The 16,626-nt window shown below is 54.4% G+C and overlaps 1 protein-coding gene across 1 annotated transcript in view; it reads left to right on the forward strand.

Annotated features, from left to right (window-relative positions):
* Positions 1-16,626, forward strand: part of TRAF3IP1 (TRAF3 interacting protein 1) — a 48,714-nt gene that overhangs the window by 22,798 nt on the left and 9,290 nt on the right. Inside the window, exons 10-14 of the mRNA XM_021074958.1 lie at positions 699-783; positions 1,497-1,580; positions 2,639-2,762; positions 2,944-2,980; positions 5,833-5,909. Coding sequence (XP_020930617.1) covers positions 699-783; positions 1,497-1,580; positions 2,639-2,762; positions 2,944-2,980; positions 5,833-5,909 — 407 coding nt within the window. The remainder of the gene's footprint in view (positions 1-698; positions 784-1,496; positions 1,581-2,638; positions 2,763-2,943; positions 2,981-5,832; positions 5,910-16,626) is intronic.

Genomic DNA, 16,626 nt, shown 5'->3' on the forward strand with positions numbered 1-16,626 from the left:
CCCGGCCCGGCTCCCTGGGCTAAGGAATGTCGCTGCAGCTGCAGCTTCAGTCGCAGCGGGGGCTCAGATCTGATCCCTGGCCCGGGAACCCCGCATGCTGTGGGGGGCCAACAATAAAATAAAATAAAATAGAAATGGCACAGAGCCAAAGTAAAAAACTTTAGGACGGCCGTAAAATGTGAAGAAGAGAACGGAAAGCGCTGGGACTCCCGCCACGCGTCGCTTGAACGAAGGTCCTTCCAGAGCCCCGCCTGGGGTGTGTCCCTCTTGGACACGTTGCTCTGCCGACGGCGACGTTAAAGTGGTGACCTTGTTTCCCCCGAGGCTGCCATCCTCAGCTGTCCCGTGGCCTGTCACTCTTGAGAATGATGACAGGTGGGCGTCTGGACACATGGGTTTACACGCGCCCGTTTCTGTCCTCGGGCTGTGTTTGCTTTAAGGTAAATTGCCCACTTCCTCACCTGTCTTTTGGTTCTGTTTCCTGAGAAGTGGAACCAGTTTGTATCTCCGAGGTTTGAGCGGTCCCCTGTGCCCAGATCTCGCCTCAGGTTAGATGGCAAGTGTTTGTTTTATCTTCATCAGCATGATAGCTGGAAAGCCCATTTATGTGGGCAGTTGCCGGATTGCTGGCTTTTCCCACATTTACTGGCTCTTTGTGTCTTTGCTTGCACGTTGCCGGTTGCCTCGTCGTCCTTCAGAAGGAGAGGTCGGACCCTCTGGCCAGGACAAGTGCGAGGCGTTGGAGGACTCCCAGCCACCCAGCGAGCTCCCAGCCGCCGTCAGGTCTGTGTGCGCTGGTCCCACCCGGGCCGCTGCCCGCTTCCCTCTGCCCACCCGCAGCGCCTCCCGGGCTTGAGCCCAGGTGTGAGGAAATGCTTGGGCAGAGAAGGCCGAAGGTGTCCGTTTAACCGTAGCCAAGGCACGCGGACGGAGTTAGAGATTTAGGGGAATTCATAGTTTGGCTAAATCACATCATGGTCTGACTCCTGGTCGTTGTGTGATTCCTTTTTGTGCCTTAAAATTCATGAGCATAGGAGTTCCCGTCATGGCGCAGTGGTTAACGAATCCGACTAGGAACCATGAGGTTGTGGGTTCGGTCCCTGCCCTTGCTCAGTGGGTTAACAATCCGGCGCTGCCGTGAGCTGTGGTGTAGGTTGCAGACGCGGCTCGGATCCCGCGTTGCTGTGGCTCTGGTGTAGGCCAGTGGCTACAGCTCCGATTCGAGCCCTAGCCTGGGAACCTCCATATGCCGCGGGAGCGGCACAAAGAAATAGCAAAAAGGCAAAAAAAAAAAAAAAAAAATTCATGAGCATATGAGACCACGAGATGGACGCCTTCAGGTCGGTCGTGTCGGTGGCCATGCTGCCGGGGCCCTGCCGACCGTGTCCTCACTGGCAGGTTGATGGTGGCCTGGGAATCGGTGTTCATGTGCTTCCTCTGTCCCCTGCGAGGAGCGGCTGTTCACTCCTCCTCTGGTTTTCCGCTATTGGGTTTAGGAGGACACCCCGGCCTGGGAGCGCGAGGCCAGCGCCGCCCCGGGTGAGACGGCAGGAGAGCACCGAGGCGCTCCTGACGGACAGGTGAGCCCTGCCTTCCGCACCTACACCTGCACCTGCACCGAGGGGCGGGGCTTCCCGGCGGGTGGGGCGGGCACAGGGCGAGGGGGCGAGAGCAGCAGAGGGTGCTGGGGAGGCCTGGCACCGAGGGAAAGAGACGCCGGCTTAGGCCCTGCCTCAGCCCGCAGCAGCCACCTGCTTCAGGGGGACGTGAGGGAAGACACAGGTGACCGTTCCCGCGGTCGTGCCCTTGCGGTCACGGGACGGTGCATCTCTCTGATCTCTAGCTAGAGGGTTTTCTCAGCATCCAAATAATTAGGGGGAAACACAGGATCAAAAGATGAAAGGCTCAATCGCACAAAGATTAGAAAGAAACAGAAGGTGGTCGGAAAGTCATGAGCAGCGTAAAGACAAGCCACAGGCGGGCTTTATACATGTGACAGACCTACCGTGGGTACAGTGTGGTCTTTAAAGTACAAAAAAGCAGAACAAGAAATGGAAACGTGAAAGCCGGCCGTAGGTCGGGTGGGCTCCAGATAGAGAGCGGGCTTGGAGGCCGCGTGGACGTGCTTTTTGAGTTTTGCTGCAAAGGGAAGCAAAGGGATGGGGCAGGAGCGGGGGGCAGCATCAGGGGACATTAGAGTCTCTGTGTTTGAGAGGAGGCAGCCTGGGGGTGGGGCGATCCCCGGGAGGGGGGCACAGGAGATGCTGGGGCGGGGAGGGGACAGAGCCCGGGGGGTGAGGGCGCCATGCGATCCTGGGAGTGACTTCTGTCTGGCTCTTTCCCCTGAGCCCCGAGCAGGAGGAGAGAGGAGGCGGTGGCAGGAGGCATCCTCCTGGAGGGTGGCAGTGGCCCGGCAGAGGCCCTCACCTCGGGGCCAGCCCCCTGCCTTGGCTCCTCCCCCTGGGGAGGCGGGGCCCCTCCACGTGGCCAGCCGTCAGCTCGCCCCGGGCCGGCCCGCGGTGCGGTGGTTCTGGGGGTGGTTCTGGGCGGAGCCCCTCTCCCGGGAGCGCCTGGGTTGCGGGGCCGAGCAAGCTGGGGAAAGCTCGCCTCTCCCTGGGTGTCGTGTTCTTCCACTCAGGACGGGGAGCGGGAAGGCCGTCGCACACGTGATTGTAGATTCGCAGAATTCTGACACCGAGGGCGACGACGAGTTTGTGGTGGAGGCAGCACCCCAGCTCCCGGAGACGGCCGAGCTCGAGCTGGTGAGTTAACCGGAGCGGCGCGGACACGCAGGCCTTCAGACGTAGGGCGACAGAAGGTTCCTCTTTTCAGCTGGGTCGCTACCCTCTCTAAGTTCGTCATTCCTCTGATGAGAGCCACGAAATCCTGATTCTGAGAATTCGACAAACCGGAATCTCCTTTTCTCCTTCCTTCCTTGTTCAGGTTCAAGCAGTGGAGATAGAAGGAGACGAGAAGCACGGTGAGTGGGGCGCGCCGGGCGTCCGCTTCGTGGGTCTTACAGGGATCTGGTGGGAGTTCCCGTCGTAGCTCAGTGGCTAACGAGCCCAACTTTCATCCACGAGGCCCTCGGCCTCGCTCAGTGGGTTGAGGATCCGGCGTTGCCCTGAGCTGTGGTGTAGGTCGCAGACGCGGCTCAGGTCCCGCGTGGCTGTGGCCGTGGTGCAGGCCGGCAGGTACAGCTCTGATTGGCCCCCTCGCCTGGGATCCTCCGTATGCCGTGGATGCAGCTCTAAAAAGACAAAAAAAAATTTTTTTTTTTTTTAAATAAAAGGATCTGGTGAAGTGAGCCTTGTACGCTGGGTCTGGTCAGGGTCTGGGCAGCAGGAAGAGACTTTCTCCCAGGGCTGTGGTCTTACTCGCGGGTTCGGGGTGGGTCTGCGGTCGGGGAGTGGGGTGGGGGGACAGGTGGGGGACGTCACCTCTCCTCTGCACGTGGGGCGGGGACTGGATGACTTCCGAGGTCCTTCCCAAACGGGCGGTTCTGAAGTGTGGTTTCTCCCCAAGCGCCACGGCGGTGTCTTGTGCTTCCGACACTCGCAGGCAGAGACCGGTCCTCTGAACCCGGCGTGTGCTGCGGCTTTTGCAGCGAGCGAGCGGTCCTCTCGTTTTATCAGAGTCCCCCGCCCGCTGGAACCCCGCTCCCCCGCCTGCCCTCGAGTCCTGGAGAGCATCCGTGCCTCTGTGGACGTGTTCGCTTTGGAAAAACGTCGTCACAGTCCCGTTACCGCCTGTTAAAAAAGCAGTCGTTCCTTCATATCAGGTGCTGCTTTGTTTCTGGTGGTTTTCATGTGGTTTTTCCTAGTTTGTGGGTTTGAGTCAGAAGCCAGATGCGGTCCCTGGGTGCGCAGGTGACTGGTCCAGCGCCCACGTCCCTGCTAACCCGTCGCCTGCCCTGCCCTGCCATGTCGTTTGTTTGTGGAAGAGGCTGGTCGGTTGTCCTTCAGTCACGCACGGTTGCTCAGTAGCCCCGGTGTTGTGGGTTTTTTACGTGTTCGTCTGCTCCTGAAAAGTGGTTCTCGAGACTTGGTCAGATTCAGGTGTTTGGGGCAAGACCCTCTGACGGGTGGTGTTGGTTCTTCATCACGCCTGCTTGTCTCTCCGCTTGGTCGTCAGCCTCGTGGGATGGTGACAGTCTCGTCCCCCCGCAGGGCTCGGGCCGTGAGGCTTTCCTTCCCCAGGCCTTTGCCGCCTGGATCCAAGGCCCAGCTCATGCTCCCCATTGTTGCTCATGTTCATAGTGGTGCCTTGGTTTCCTGGCATCCTCAGGGGTCACTGCCGATGCCGTGGTGGTGATGGTTTGCTTTCTCTCTTGGCCGTACCTGCAGCTCCTGGAAGTTCCTGGGCCAGGAATCGAATCTCGGCTGCAGCTGCGGTGTAGACTGCCAGATCCTTAACCTACCGCACCTGCTCGGAATTGAATCCGTGCCTCCGCAGAGACAGCCCTGGGTCCTTAACCCACTGCAGCATAGCAGGAGCTCCTGGTGGTGGTTGCTCTGATGTCGATATGAATTCACGGTTTTTCCCACACTTGATGTGTTTCATTTCAGTCCATCTCGCTTAATGCTCGGTGGCCCGGTGTTTGGTCGGGAGCCTGGCTCACGTTACCTTCTGGGGGCCTTTGGACATGTCCCAGTAGACTTTGTAGCTTCCTTGTTTCCGGTGTGACAGTTTTCGGCTCGTTTTGTGTATTTTCCTGCCCCATGTCTCCAAGGAGCCAGGCCGCGCATGGCTTCTGGGTTGGTCATTGTTTGTAGGAGTTTTTTTTTTTTTTTTTTTTTTTTTTTGTCTTTTTGTCTTTTGTTGTTGTTGTTGTTGCTATTTCTTGGGCCGCTCCCGCGGCATATGGAGGTTCCCAGGCTAGGGGTTGAATCGGAGCTGTAGCCACCGGCCTACGCCAGAGGCACAGCAACACGGGATCCGAGCCGCGTCTGCAACCTACACCACAGCTCACGGTAACGCCGGATCGTTAACCCACTGAGCAAGGGCAGGGACCGAACCCGCAATCTCATGGTTCCTAGTCGGATTCGTTAACCACTGCGCCACGACGGGAACTCCTGTAGGAGTTTTCTAATCTGTTCGTGAGGAAGTAACATCCTGACTTTCTACTGGTGTTTCCAAGTCAGATGTATGGCTGCACACTTTTTCTCCTAAGTTCTCTCATTTGTGTACGTACATCTCTCTCTCGGGCCCAGAATCCTGGCCCCCAACACCGTCAGCTGTCTGCTGCCGTGATGCACACACAGCAGTTGAGAGCAGCCGCCTGGTGATTCACCACCACGGTGCCTGAAGACACCTGAGGGTTGTTTTTGGTGGGTCTGCTTGCCTTTGGCTCTCGGTGTGCAGGGCCTGTCAGGGGTGCAGGCCGGTGTCACTGTTTTCAGGTTAGGAAATAATTCTTCTCCGTTAGGTTATGCTTGCCAGTGTGACATTGCTGCAGTTACAGTTTCATTCTGCTTTCAGGTTTCAGGCTTTGAAATTTTTGATTTAATTTCGTTTTATTTATGTAAAATAGTCACATGATTCCAAGGTCAAATGTAGCAAACAAGGTTCTCTTCAAATGGCTTTTCTTATGTTTACCCCACAAGTAACCCTTCTTTAAAAAAGCAGACGCTGATGCCTCTCGCCGCGTGTGAAGGACGTCTTGCCTACCGTAGGCGGAATGGGTGGCTCTGCTCTTGTATCGCGTAAAGGTTGCTCGAAGTCAGGGTGGAAAGAGGAAGGATCAGAACCTAGTATATCCCCCCTGTTTGGACTAGGACAGCTTCTTAAGGCAGAGAATCGCTTTAACCTAAAACCACTGATTTTCCACAGGAGGACTTGTCAAAAAAATTTTGGAGACTAAGAAGGATTATGAGAAGTCGCAGCTGTCACCCAAACCCGGAGAAAAGGTAACAGAACGCAGTCGGTAAACTCTGGCATCGTGGTAGTCTGTTTCACACGTTTACTTTAAAACATCTTTCAAGTGTGTGGTCATCAGTGACGCCCATTTACATATTCGCAAGCCTCCCCCACCCCCACCCCACCCCAGGCGGGGGGATGGAAGGTTCAGGGCTTTTCTCTGTGTTCTTGCCTCCCTGGACCCACGTCCAGTCCTGTCCTGCGGGGGGCCTTGGCCTCCTTCCTGCCTCGTCTGTCCCTTCTGCTTGCAGGGTGGGCAGCTGTGCGCGTGGCCCTGGCTGATTATGAAATGACAGCCTGGGAAGTTTTCAAGCCTGGCTTTTCTGTTTTATTTTCTATTTTTTTGTCTTTTTAGGGCCACACCCGTGGCATATGGAGGTCCCCAGGCTAGGGGTCAAATCGGAGCTGTAGCCACCGGCCTGCACCATAGCTCGTGGCAATGCCGGATCCTTAACCCACGGAGCGAGGCCAGGGATCGAACCCGCAACCTCGTGGTTCCTAGTCGGATTTGTTTTCACTGCGCCATGGCAGGAACTCCCAAGCCTGGCTTTTAAATACATGTGCTATTTGTTCCTGGTCTCTGAGCCAACTTCCTTTCAGGTGTATCATGTGACTTTGTTGCGACCCACAGCCTCCCATCAGCCACTGCTTGGGGTGACCTGGAGGGAACACCTGCAGGCCTGGATGTGTGCCTGCAGTGCCACAGCTGTGTCTCTGGTACGGTGCCTGGAAAAAAAGTCTTCTTTTTTTTTTGCTATTTCTTGGGCCGCTCCCGCGGCGTATGGAGGTTCCCAGGCTAGGGGTCCAATCGGAGCTGTAGCCACCGGCCTACGCCAGAGCCACAGCAACGCGGGATCCGAGCCGCGTCTGCAACCTACACCACAGCTCACGGCAACGCCGGATCGTTAACCCACTGAGCAAGGGCAGGGACCGAACCCGCAACCTCATGGTTCCCAGTCGGACTCGTTAACCACTGCGCCACGACGGGAACTCCTCTTCATTTTTTTTAACAGAAGTTTCTTGATTAGTTAGCTTTAGCAGCAGCAAACAGTTGCCATAAGTTTTATACACACACTCACACAGACACCTTGTTTTCCCTCCGGTTGAAAGAATGGGTATTGGTTTTTGATAATTTTGTTTAAAGTGTCCTGGTTTGGCTTCAAGATGTGGCCGGCAGTGGCCGCTGGGCAGAAACTGCCACTAGGGGGCGCCCTTGAACAGCAGCCCTGGGCGTTCACAGCTGCCCCAGGCTCTTCGGAAAGGACGGGATGCCTTTCGTGTTGCTGTGGGATTTTATTGCATCATTGTTCTTTTCATGGGCCTGAGCCGTGGTCCCGTGTCCATCCGGGCACTGTTTCTGCAGTACTGTCGGAAACCTCGGGCGTGTGCCCCAGGCTGTTGCTGTAGGTAGCCTTTGAAGCTTCAGTTGGTTTAAATTTTATAGCTCTGTTGTTTATGCAGAGCTCACTAGGCCTGCGTTTCAATTTCCTGTGAGGAGTAAATTTCAGATGAGGCGATCTTTTGACTTTAGGAGATAAAAGGGAAAAAAAATGGTCTTTTTGGTGAACATTTGCTGCTTTAAAAAAGTACAGTTGGGGCGATGTGAATTACAGTTGGGCGGGAAGAAGCAGGTGTCTCGGCTTCTTTGGTATATGTTAAACATCAGATTTAAATTTAACTTCTAAAAACATTATAATTAGGTTTTTTTAAAAAAAAAAATAAATGGAGGTGTCGAAGTCCTTCCTGCCCCTGCTCCAGGCTGTCCTCATGGGGCAACCACAGGCAAACTGGGTGTGACCCTCGCACTCTTACCGTGCTAGGTCGTGCGGGGCGCTTTCTTCAGGCAGCACGGGGCCCTCAGAGCCTGCCTGCTTTGCTTCCTGTCGATCTGGTCTCTTCACTGTGACGACGAACGATAGTCCAGAATGTTACTGATTAGACCCTTCTCGGGATGTTTTGGATGCTGCAGCCTCTCGCGGTTGTGAGCCGCGCCCCTGCGGGCCCCTGGACGTGTGTCCTGGCACAAGAGCGCGGTCGCTCCCAAGCAGCAGTCAGCGGCGTCTTCTCTGAGAGTCGGATAGGAAATAGATCAGGTTCAGCACTGCCGATGGAGCCTGCAAGCAGCCAGAGCCCGGACGCCAGTGTGGCTGCATTCACAGCAGCAGGACCCCGCCTGGGCCGGTAGTCTGTGCCCCCCCTGCTTCAGAGGCAGCGCCAGGCCTGGAACGGCTCTGCAGGCAGGACTTCAGTGTCCCCAGGTGCCACCAAGTTACTCCTCCTGGCGGCTCTGCTGATGTGTTCTCCCAGTGGGATGAGAGTCTTTTCCGCACCCCTGTGCAGCCACCTCCGGGACAGTGAACCTGCGCCCGGCCCTCCGGAGTGGCCCCTGTCCTTCCTTCAGCCCCCCACCTCCCTCCGTGCTCCCCCCGCCCCTCACCTGCCTCCGTGCTCTCCTGCCCCCCACTTCCCACTGTGCTCCCCCTGCCCCCCACATCCCACTGTGCTCCCCTGCCCCCTACCTCCCTCTGTGCTCCCCGCCCCCCACCTCTGTCTGTGCTCTCCTGCCCCCCACTTCCCACCGTGCTCCCTACCTCCCACTGTGCTCCCCGTGCCCCTCACCTCCCTTGGTGCTCCCCGCCCCCCACCTCCCTCTATGCTCCCCTGCCCCCCAAGGCCCAGCAGTGCTAGTCTGCCTTTTGTCACCCGTGTAAGTGTGCATTTCCTGGAATTGTGCATGCGGGAATCCCCTGGTATATACGTCTCGTTGGGCCTGGCGCCCCTTATCCATCAGTCACCAGTTTGCGCGACAGCCCCGCCGCTGTGCCTACCAGCAGTCGGCTTTCCCGACCTCTAGGAGTAAGCCGGCCGCTGTCCCGAGCTTCCCCCGGGTGTTCACCTGTTTCTCAGCTGGTGAACATGTGGGCTGTTTCGAGGTGGGGGCTCTTCCAAGTGACGCTGCTGTGAACAAGTCTGCGTGTGGACAGATGCTTCCGCACTTTGCTCAGGTGTCCAAGCTCTTTGACTCGGGCTGGTTGGTTTCTTGCTGCTGCGCGCTGAGTGCGCTCAGGCTGTTCTGGGGACCTCCGTCCCGTACGCCCTGCTCGCACCTGCTTCCAGCCTGTGGCTTGTCTCTCCCTTTTCTTAACAGTGTCTTTCGAAGAGCAGAAGTTTAAAATTTGAAAGCCATCAGTTTGTTCTGTTCGTGGCTTGTGCCTTTGGTGTTGGGACTGAGCAGTCTTTGCCTGACCCTCAGTCTCAGAGGTTTTGTCACGTTTTCTAGAGATGTCACAGCTTTAGGTTTCACACGTCGAGTTCATTTTTGTAGAGTGTGAGCTGTGGGTTGAAGTGCATTGATATATGTTTGCATATGGCATCCAGATGTTCCAGCGTCGCTTGTGGCGTCGTCGTACTGGACAAAGATGTGGCCGTCCGGGGCTCTGTGGCTGTGCTCTGTGGTCTCCGTTTCTTTAGTGCTCATGGCAGCTCTGATTTGTCGCCGTTCCCTCTGCTGGGGCTGTGCGTGGACGGCTTGGTGCAGTCGCTGCTGGTGGCAGAACTCCTGATTCCAGAACCGTGACCTCCTGCACCTCACGAGGTCAGAGGTTATCAGACGCACGAAGAGCTCCGCAACAACCCGGATTGGGGCCCCCTACGTGGGGGCAGAATGCTCCGTGTAACCCCTCTCTTCCCAACCTGTGACTCGCTTAACTTGACGGCTTTTTGTAACAAAACCTTTCTATTTTGATATACAGCTGAGTCAGCCTTTTTCTTGATAAGCTGTTTTGCTCTCGTCTAAACCAGTCGGTCCGGTCCTGGTACCTCAGGCGGTCTGAGTAGTTCTCCTCTGGTAAGTCTCAGGCTTCCTTTTCCGCTGTGATCTCGTCTGGAGTTGGCTTCGTGTTGGGGGCAGGCGTCTATGTTTTCTCCCTGTCGTGGTGCTGCCCCTCATGGGCGTTTCTGGGTTCTGCTGTGTGGTCCGGCTTTGTGTCCTTTGTTTTGTGCCTGGGAAAGATGCTCTAATTGTCCCCTCACGCCTCCCCACTCCCCGGTTGTCCTGGCTCTTACTCGCAGATCTCTCTGGCTTCGCATGAATTTTAGAATCGCTGTGTGTGGCTCCCCTGGAAATCCAGTTGTGATTGTGATTGGACTTCTGTTCATCGTCCTTTTCCTTTTTCTTTTTTTGCTTTTCAGGGCCGCACCCTCGGCATATGGGGGTTCCCAGGCTAGGGGTCAAATCGGAGCTGCAGCTGCCAGCCTACACCACAGCCACAGCCACGCAGGATCCGAGCCGCATCTGCGACCTACACCACAGCTCATGGCAACACCGGGTCTGCGACCCACTCAGCAAGGCCAGGGATCGAACCTATGTCCTCATGGATACGAGTCAGGTTCTTTTCTGCTGAGCCACAACAGGAACTCCTCATCCTTCTTGACTTGACGCGCTCCCTCTTGGCCATTGTCTGCCCTCCTTTTGTAGCAAAGCTTCTCAGAGGAGGCATCTCCGTTTGGCTCCCAGGACAGTGTCGCCTCTGGTCCCCCTCCTCCCCTGCGCCGTTTCCCTCTCCCCCCGTGCGGTCACCCCCCCTCGGTTCTCTGACCCTGGCAGGTGCATGTAGCGCAGGCAGCACTGTAGCCCCTCCCCCCCCAGCGTCGCTGCAAGAAGGGAGGGCCGATGCAGGGGCGACCAGCAGTCCCTTCCTGGTGCTTCTCCAGGGAACTGCCTTTTCACCCACGTTTTACCAAGTCATGGCGAAAGAATGTTTCAAGACACTTTTATGATTTAAAAATACATCTGTAGGTGTCGTTTCCGTCCGCAACTTTTGTGTCTTTTTTCCTTCGCAAGACTTGGGGAAACCGTGGAAGTAGCTGGACGTCCTCCAGCAAAGGTCAGCCTCGGGTCTGAGCTCCGCGCCCTGGATTCCCGCTCCTCACTCTGGCTCTTGATGGCTGTGGGGTTCACTCTTTCTTGCCTCCTGAGTCACAAACACAGCTCATTTATTGTAGTTTTATGATTTTAAACAATATACTTAAGACCATATTTCCCTTTAATTATGCTTTATCCTTAAATTTCGAATATTTTGAATATTAAAAATTCCTCGGTTATTAGTTCTTCTGTAACACGCGGCCTATTTAGGAGTGTGGCTTTTAGTTTTCAAACATGAGGGTTTTTAAAGTTTGGGGGGACGCGAATGTAACTGCACATGGTCTGTGTGATGGTGCCTGTGCTCTGGGATTGACACTTTATAGTCCGTTCCTAGAGACGCTGGGCGCCTGCACGCCCTGTCCACTCTCCACATTTGGGGTCCAGACCTCAGTGCACCCTGATTTCACAGAGGCGATGGGAAGTCTCGGCCGTACCCGTCTCTGGTTGTTGCCGATTGATGCGTGTTCGTCTCACCCTGCGTGCGTGTCTTCTCTGTCTCATTCCGAACTTCCCGTGGAAGGAGTTCGCTCTGCTTGCACCTAAGTTGTGTGTGCCTTTCATTTGGGCGCTTTTTAGTTTTTGGAGGGAGTGCGTTTTGCATGGCTGAGGAAAGACGTGCTTGTCGCCTGGGCGTCTCTGCAGCCGGTCTTTGAAGCTGCGTCGGAAGAAAAGCCAATTCCCGCTGCGTGGATGGACGGGAGGCAGCGCGAGGGACTGGCTGCGCGGGTCGGGCGCGCCGAGGCTTCTCTTTCCCCGACTGCCCCTCGCTCTTTCCAAGAGCGGATGCCAACTTGCTGCAATCGCCGAGCATTTTCTTCCTGCAGACTCATGACGTTTTTGAGGAACAGCCCGAGAGCAGCTTTATGGCGGAGTTTCTCATGCTTCGACGGCGCTTGCTCCTCAGTCTTTGTAAACGCCGGTGCTTTGGAGGACGGGCCGGCGGCGTCAGAGGTTCCCTCGCTTGAAAGGACTCTTGAAAGGCTTCTCTCTCCTGATCTTTCACTGTCCTTGTACACAGTCTTCTCCTGGCTGTTTTTTCATTTGCTCTGTTCTGTGAAGGTAACATTCAGGTGCTTTTTCTTTTCCTTGAAATGCTTTGTTTTGAACTAGACTCAGAGCGATTTCTCTTCCTGGGTTTTTTCCTCTTTGTTTGAAGTTCTTGTGTGTTGACTCTTCATCTTCCCGGTCACGTAGGCTGCGTTTTTCTGGGTCTGCTGGGGGTCGTACGTGTCTTCACATGAGACCCTGGGTGTGTGTTTCTCTGTCCTGAAGGAAAGTGGCACAAGGGCCTCGGGGGCGCCCACCCATCGGGAGCGAGGAGGGTGACTCTTTAAGAAGCACTTACTGGGGCAGATGAGAGCCTGTTGTATCTTGAAATGGCTCTTGATGGATAAAGCGACCTTATAAACATAGTATATTTTCATTATGGTAAACAGAGGGTAGCTAAATTCTTGCATGAGGGTCGAGAATTTCAGTCCTACTCTCTTTTACTTGTGATCCGAATAAGCCTTCAAGTTATTTCTTATTTTGCTCACTAGATGGTGCACTTTCGTCACAAATTCCTTAACCCTGTTGGGAAAATGCCCTTCCAAATCCCCGCCTTACTGAAACTCTGCTCGGGATCCCTGTATGTTTCGCTTGGAAGTTCGTGGTCCAGGTGTCATTGGATGGTCTCTTGCTGGGAATATCGCTCCTGTTTACCTTGTTATGAAGGAAGTTAAGAAGGACATACGCTATGATATTTCTTCATCGGTGAGACCTCTGTAGCTAAATGGGGGGCCCCTGGGGTTGATTTTAACCGTGAAGAGTTACAGGGTTTTGTTTGTTCTTATTTTTTATTTTTTAGGAAATAAGGTGACAGTTTTATGTCCCCTAATAGCACAGTGTTTTCCCATATGTAGGCTCTGTGTTTTAGATTTTGGATATAAAATGTAATTATCGCCCCCAAATTATCAACAACGTCACTTAAACATAGGTACAGATGGGCACCATAAATATGTTATAGGCCATGGAAATGCTCAAAATGTCAACGTAAAGTTTCCATCATATGTTTGGAAACAAAGCATGATGCGTCTGAGCTCTGGGAAGATGGCTGAGAGGACGCAGGCCTTCTCCGCTCAGCCTGCGATGTGGTCCATGATGTGGATCGGGGAGCTTCTCCTGGAAATGTTTGTATGTGACTTAAGAATTTGGAGTATGAGAATCTGATTAGCTGTGGTCTTTTTCCATTTTTTTTTTTTCTCTGCACCTGCAGCTTGCAGAAGTTCCTGGGCCAGGGATTGAACCTGTGCCGTAGTGGTGACCACGCCGGATACTTAATTTGGTGATTAGCTATAGCCATGCAGACATTTCCAGATTGAGTGGGCATCATCTTCTCTTGAATATGTTTCTTCAGTGAACGATAATGTGACAAATATTTTACTTTTGCTCAAAATGTCAGCTTAAGGTTTATATCATATCATGTCCATCACTTTCCTAGATCTTAGCCAGTTTTGGCCCGAGAAGTAATTTCGGCCTTAATTCTATCCATACCCTGTTCTGTGCTTTGCATTAAAAGATGTCTTTAGTTTGACGGATTGACAGCCTAGGTCTGTAGATGTCAATTCGGTTACAGGTCGCGTGGGCCCCGCTGTTGAGGGATATTCACTGGGACCCATTCCCGGATGTGGGAGGGGCCGTGCTCTAGAAGCCTCAGGGCAAACATCAGGTGCTCAGGACGAGCATTCAGACTGGATTTAGTCATACTGGCTGAAAAATGAGTGCAGGCAGTAGACTGGGGCGCAGAAGGTAGACGAGTAGGAGGTTTCGTCACCAGTCCCAGAAGCTCCGGCTGCCAGTCTGCAGCTCCATTGCCAGAAGGGGTCGGCTGACGCTCGGCCCGATTGAAGAGTAATTCTGTCTCGTTTGAGGAGGTGTGAAGGCTAGAAGTATCCATGTGACATCACGAGATTGCTTTTTAAGGACAAAAGAACCTTAGAAAGCAGGGCTCACCGGGAGTGGCCTCAACATCTGGCTGAGCCCCCAGCTGCCCCACAGCACAGCCCCCGGCAGCCTCGTGGGCAGGTGCTCAGGTCGCCAGGGTGGATGGCGGTTCTGCAGGCCGAGGGCCGGGAGACCCCGTTCCCCACGCACTGTCTCCTGTCGTCTCCCTTCTCCGGGGCCCCGTCTGTTACCACCAGCAGTGGTAACCACCACCAGCTCTACCCCTGGGTTCTAGATCCACGGGTCCAGCTAACCTCAGACAGAAGGTATTTGGAGAAAAAAATTCCAAAAAGCAAAACTTGCATTTGCCGTATGTGGGACTCTTTACATGGCACTAATTACACAGCATCTGCACTGTGATGGGTGTTCTAAGTAATCCAGAGGTGATTTCAAGGAAGCAGGTGGTTTTACATGAGGGACCCAAGCATCTGCAGATTTTGGCATCCGTGGGGGTCCCAGTCCCTGGATACCGCAGGACGACTGCCTGTTGAGGATGCTGAGGTCTGGGCGTCTGAGGGCTTTGCGAGGTCTCAGGCCCCAGGCTTGGGCCCCAGCTCTTATTTGGCTCCAGGCCGGAGGGTCTTCGTGCAACAGGGCAAATTGCCTAGTAACTGCCTTTGGGGATTAATGGTTAATTGGGGTGTGATCATTTTATCTGGTATTTTTAGATAAAACTTTAGAAGGCTAAATATGTAAAAATAAAACTGGAACCAGAATTACAAGATTGAAGCAATAGGCTCCATAGAACATGATAAATATTTTAGCAAGGCATTTAGAAGAGCAAATTCAAGTAGTTAATGGAACGGAAAGGAAAGCAAAATAATCTAATAATCTTAATGGTCCTTTCCAGAGCTGAGAGTGGAAAGGCACTCAGATTCATTTGCTGCTACTGCCTATAACATGGGAGGCGATTACAAAATGGAAAGCAAGTGAATGGAGAGCCTTGTGGCCTTTGAAACCTTCAGGTGTATCTGCTCAGAGCAGTCTGTACGTTAGAGCTGTCCAGAGGTTGGGTTTTTTTTTTGTTGTTTTTTGGGTTTTTTTGTTTTGTTTTGTTTTGTTTTGTTTTTTGTCTTTTTCCCATTTCTTGGGCCACTCCCGTGGCGTATGGAAGTTCCCAGGCTAGGGGCCAAATCAGAGCTACAGCTGCCGGCCTACACCAGAGCCACAGCAATGTGGGATCCTTAACCCACTGAGCAAGGCCAGGGATCGAACCCGCAACCTCATGGTTCCTAGTCGGATTCGTTAACCTCTGCGCCATGACGGGAACTGCCAGAGAGCTTTTGTTAAATGTTGGGTCCTGGGCCTGCCACTGACCCACGGCCCCCTTTGGGCAGGATCCCCACACGAGTGTGTTTATAAAATTCCCCAGTGATTCGCATGTGCCGCCAGGCATGAGCGGTGCCTTTGCGCTTCTGCCGCAGGTGGTCCCTGATCCCTGGAGGAAGGAGGCGGAAGCCGCTTAGCGTGCAGTTCTGGTTCCTGCCCACAGGGCTGCGCGCACACACACGAAACCCTCAGAAGACCTGGGGTCCTAATGCTCGGGGAGGAGGGAGCCTGTCTGCTCCCTGGGCCCCCGGGGTGGTGGCAGTGTCCCCTGGGGCCCGGCTCAAGTGGGTGGGGAGCTGTGGGGTTGAGGCAGATCTCAAGGCATCATCCTGACCCGTGGCAAACACCCGCTGTCGCCTGCTCGCGGCCCGTGTGCGCCGAGCACGGCTGCTGCTGCGTCTTGCTGACGCGAGGGGGCGGGGCCTGTTGCCGGCAGGTGCCCTTCTTTTTCCATCCGTCCCCTTGCAGCCAGGTTTCTGGGTCAGAAGCAGGGCTGGTTCTTGTCGGCCCCGACTTTGCTGAGCCCAGCCGCTCCGAGCTCCGTCCCTCACCGCAAGGCCAGATCATCCTAGCAGCCGTCGGTAAGCTGTGTCTGCACACACCTTCTAATCTCTGAGCTCCTGAAAGATGTGAATAACACATACAAAATTGTAGAGAGATTAGAGGGATGTCGGTGTAATGAAAACGATGAAAGGGTGTTGATAGCTTTGCTGTCCATGAAGGTCTGTTTATTTATTTGGGCTTTTTATGGCTGCGCACACAGCATACGGAAGTTCCCACGGCTGCAGCCACCGGCCTCCACCACAGCCACAGCAACGCCAGATCTGGCCACGTCTGCAACCTACACCACAGCTCACGGCAACGCCGGATCCTTAACCCACTGAGCGAGGCCAGGGATAGAACCCGCAACCTCCTGGTCCCTAGTCAGATTCATTTCCACTGCGCCACAACGGGAACTCTGTCTGTTTTCTTTAATAGTCAGTATTTCTTCTTCACGTGTGCTGCCATGTCCAGGAAAGATTCAGTCGTTTCATTACGTCACAGGAATTGAGACGCCAGGTGTCGTCCCGTCTCTTAGGTTAGGAAGCTGAGGTGCAAGAGCATTTGTCCAAGGCTATGCAGCGAGTAAGTCGCAGAGGTGGGGGTGCTCGGCCCCCACCCAGGCAGTTACCCTCACACTGTTTAACTTCTCAAAGGTATCTTCCGAAGCTTCCTGTTGCTGCAGTGAGCAGGTTTTACCATCGGAAGGGTTTCCGCAGCGCATCCCTGACTGGGAGCAGCGGTTTCTTGCCGCTGCCGGGGTTCGGGGTCATGACTGCAGCCGTCGGGTTGCGGAAGTGCCGTGGGAGTCTGTGTTCCTGTTCGTGCGCAGAAATCAAGTGCTGGCGTGTGAAAGAGCGTTGGTGTCAGCCAGCGTGACCACTTTAGAAAACCGCCATGTCACGTCACCCCGTTGAAGACACGTGTGCCCA

Source organism: Sus scrofa, chromosome 15 (assembly GCF_000003025.6).
Source record: "Sus scrofa isolate TJ Tabasco breed Duroc chromosome 15, Sscrofa11.1, whole genome shotgun sequence".
In the NCBI taxonomy this organism is placed as follows: Eukaryota; Metazoa; Chordata; class Mammalia; order Artiodactyla; family Suidae; genus Sus; species Sus scrofa.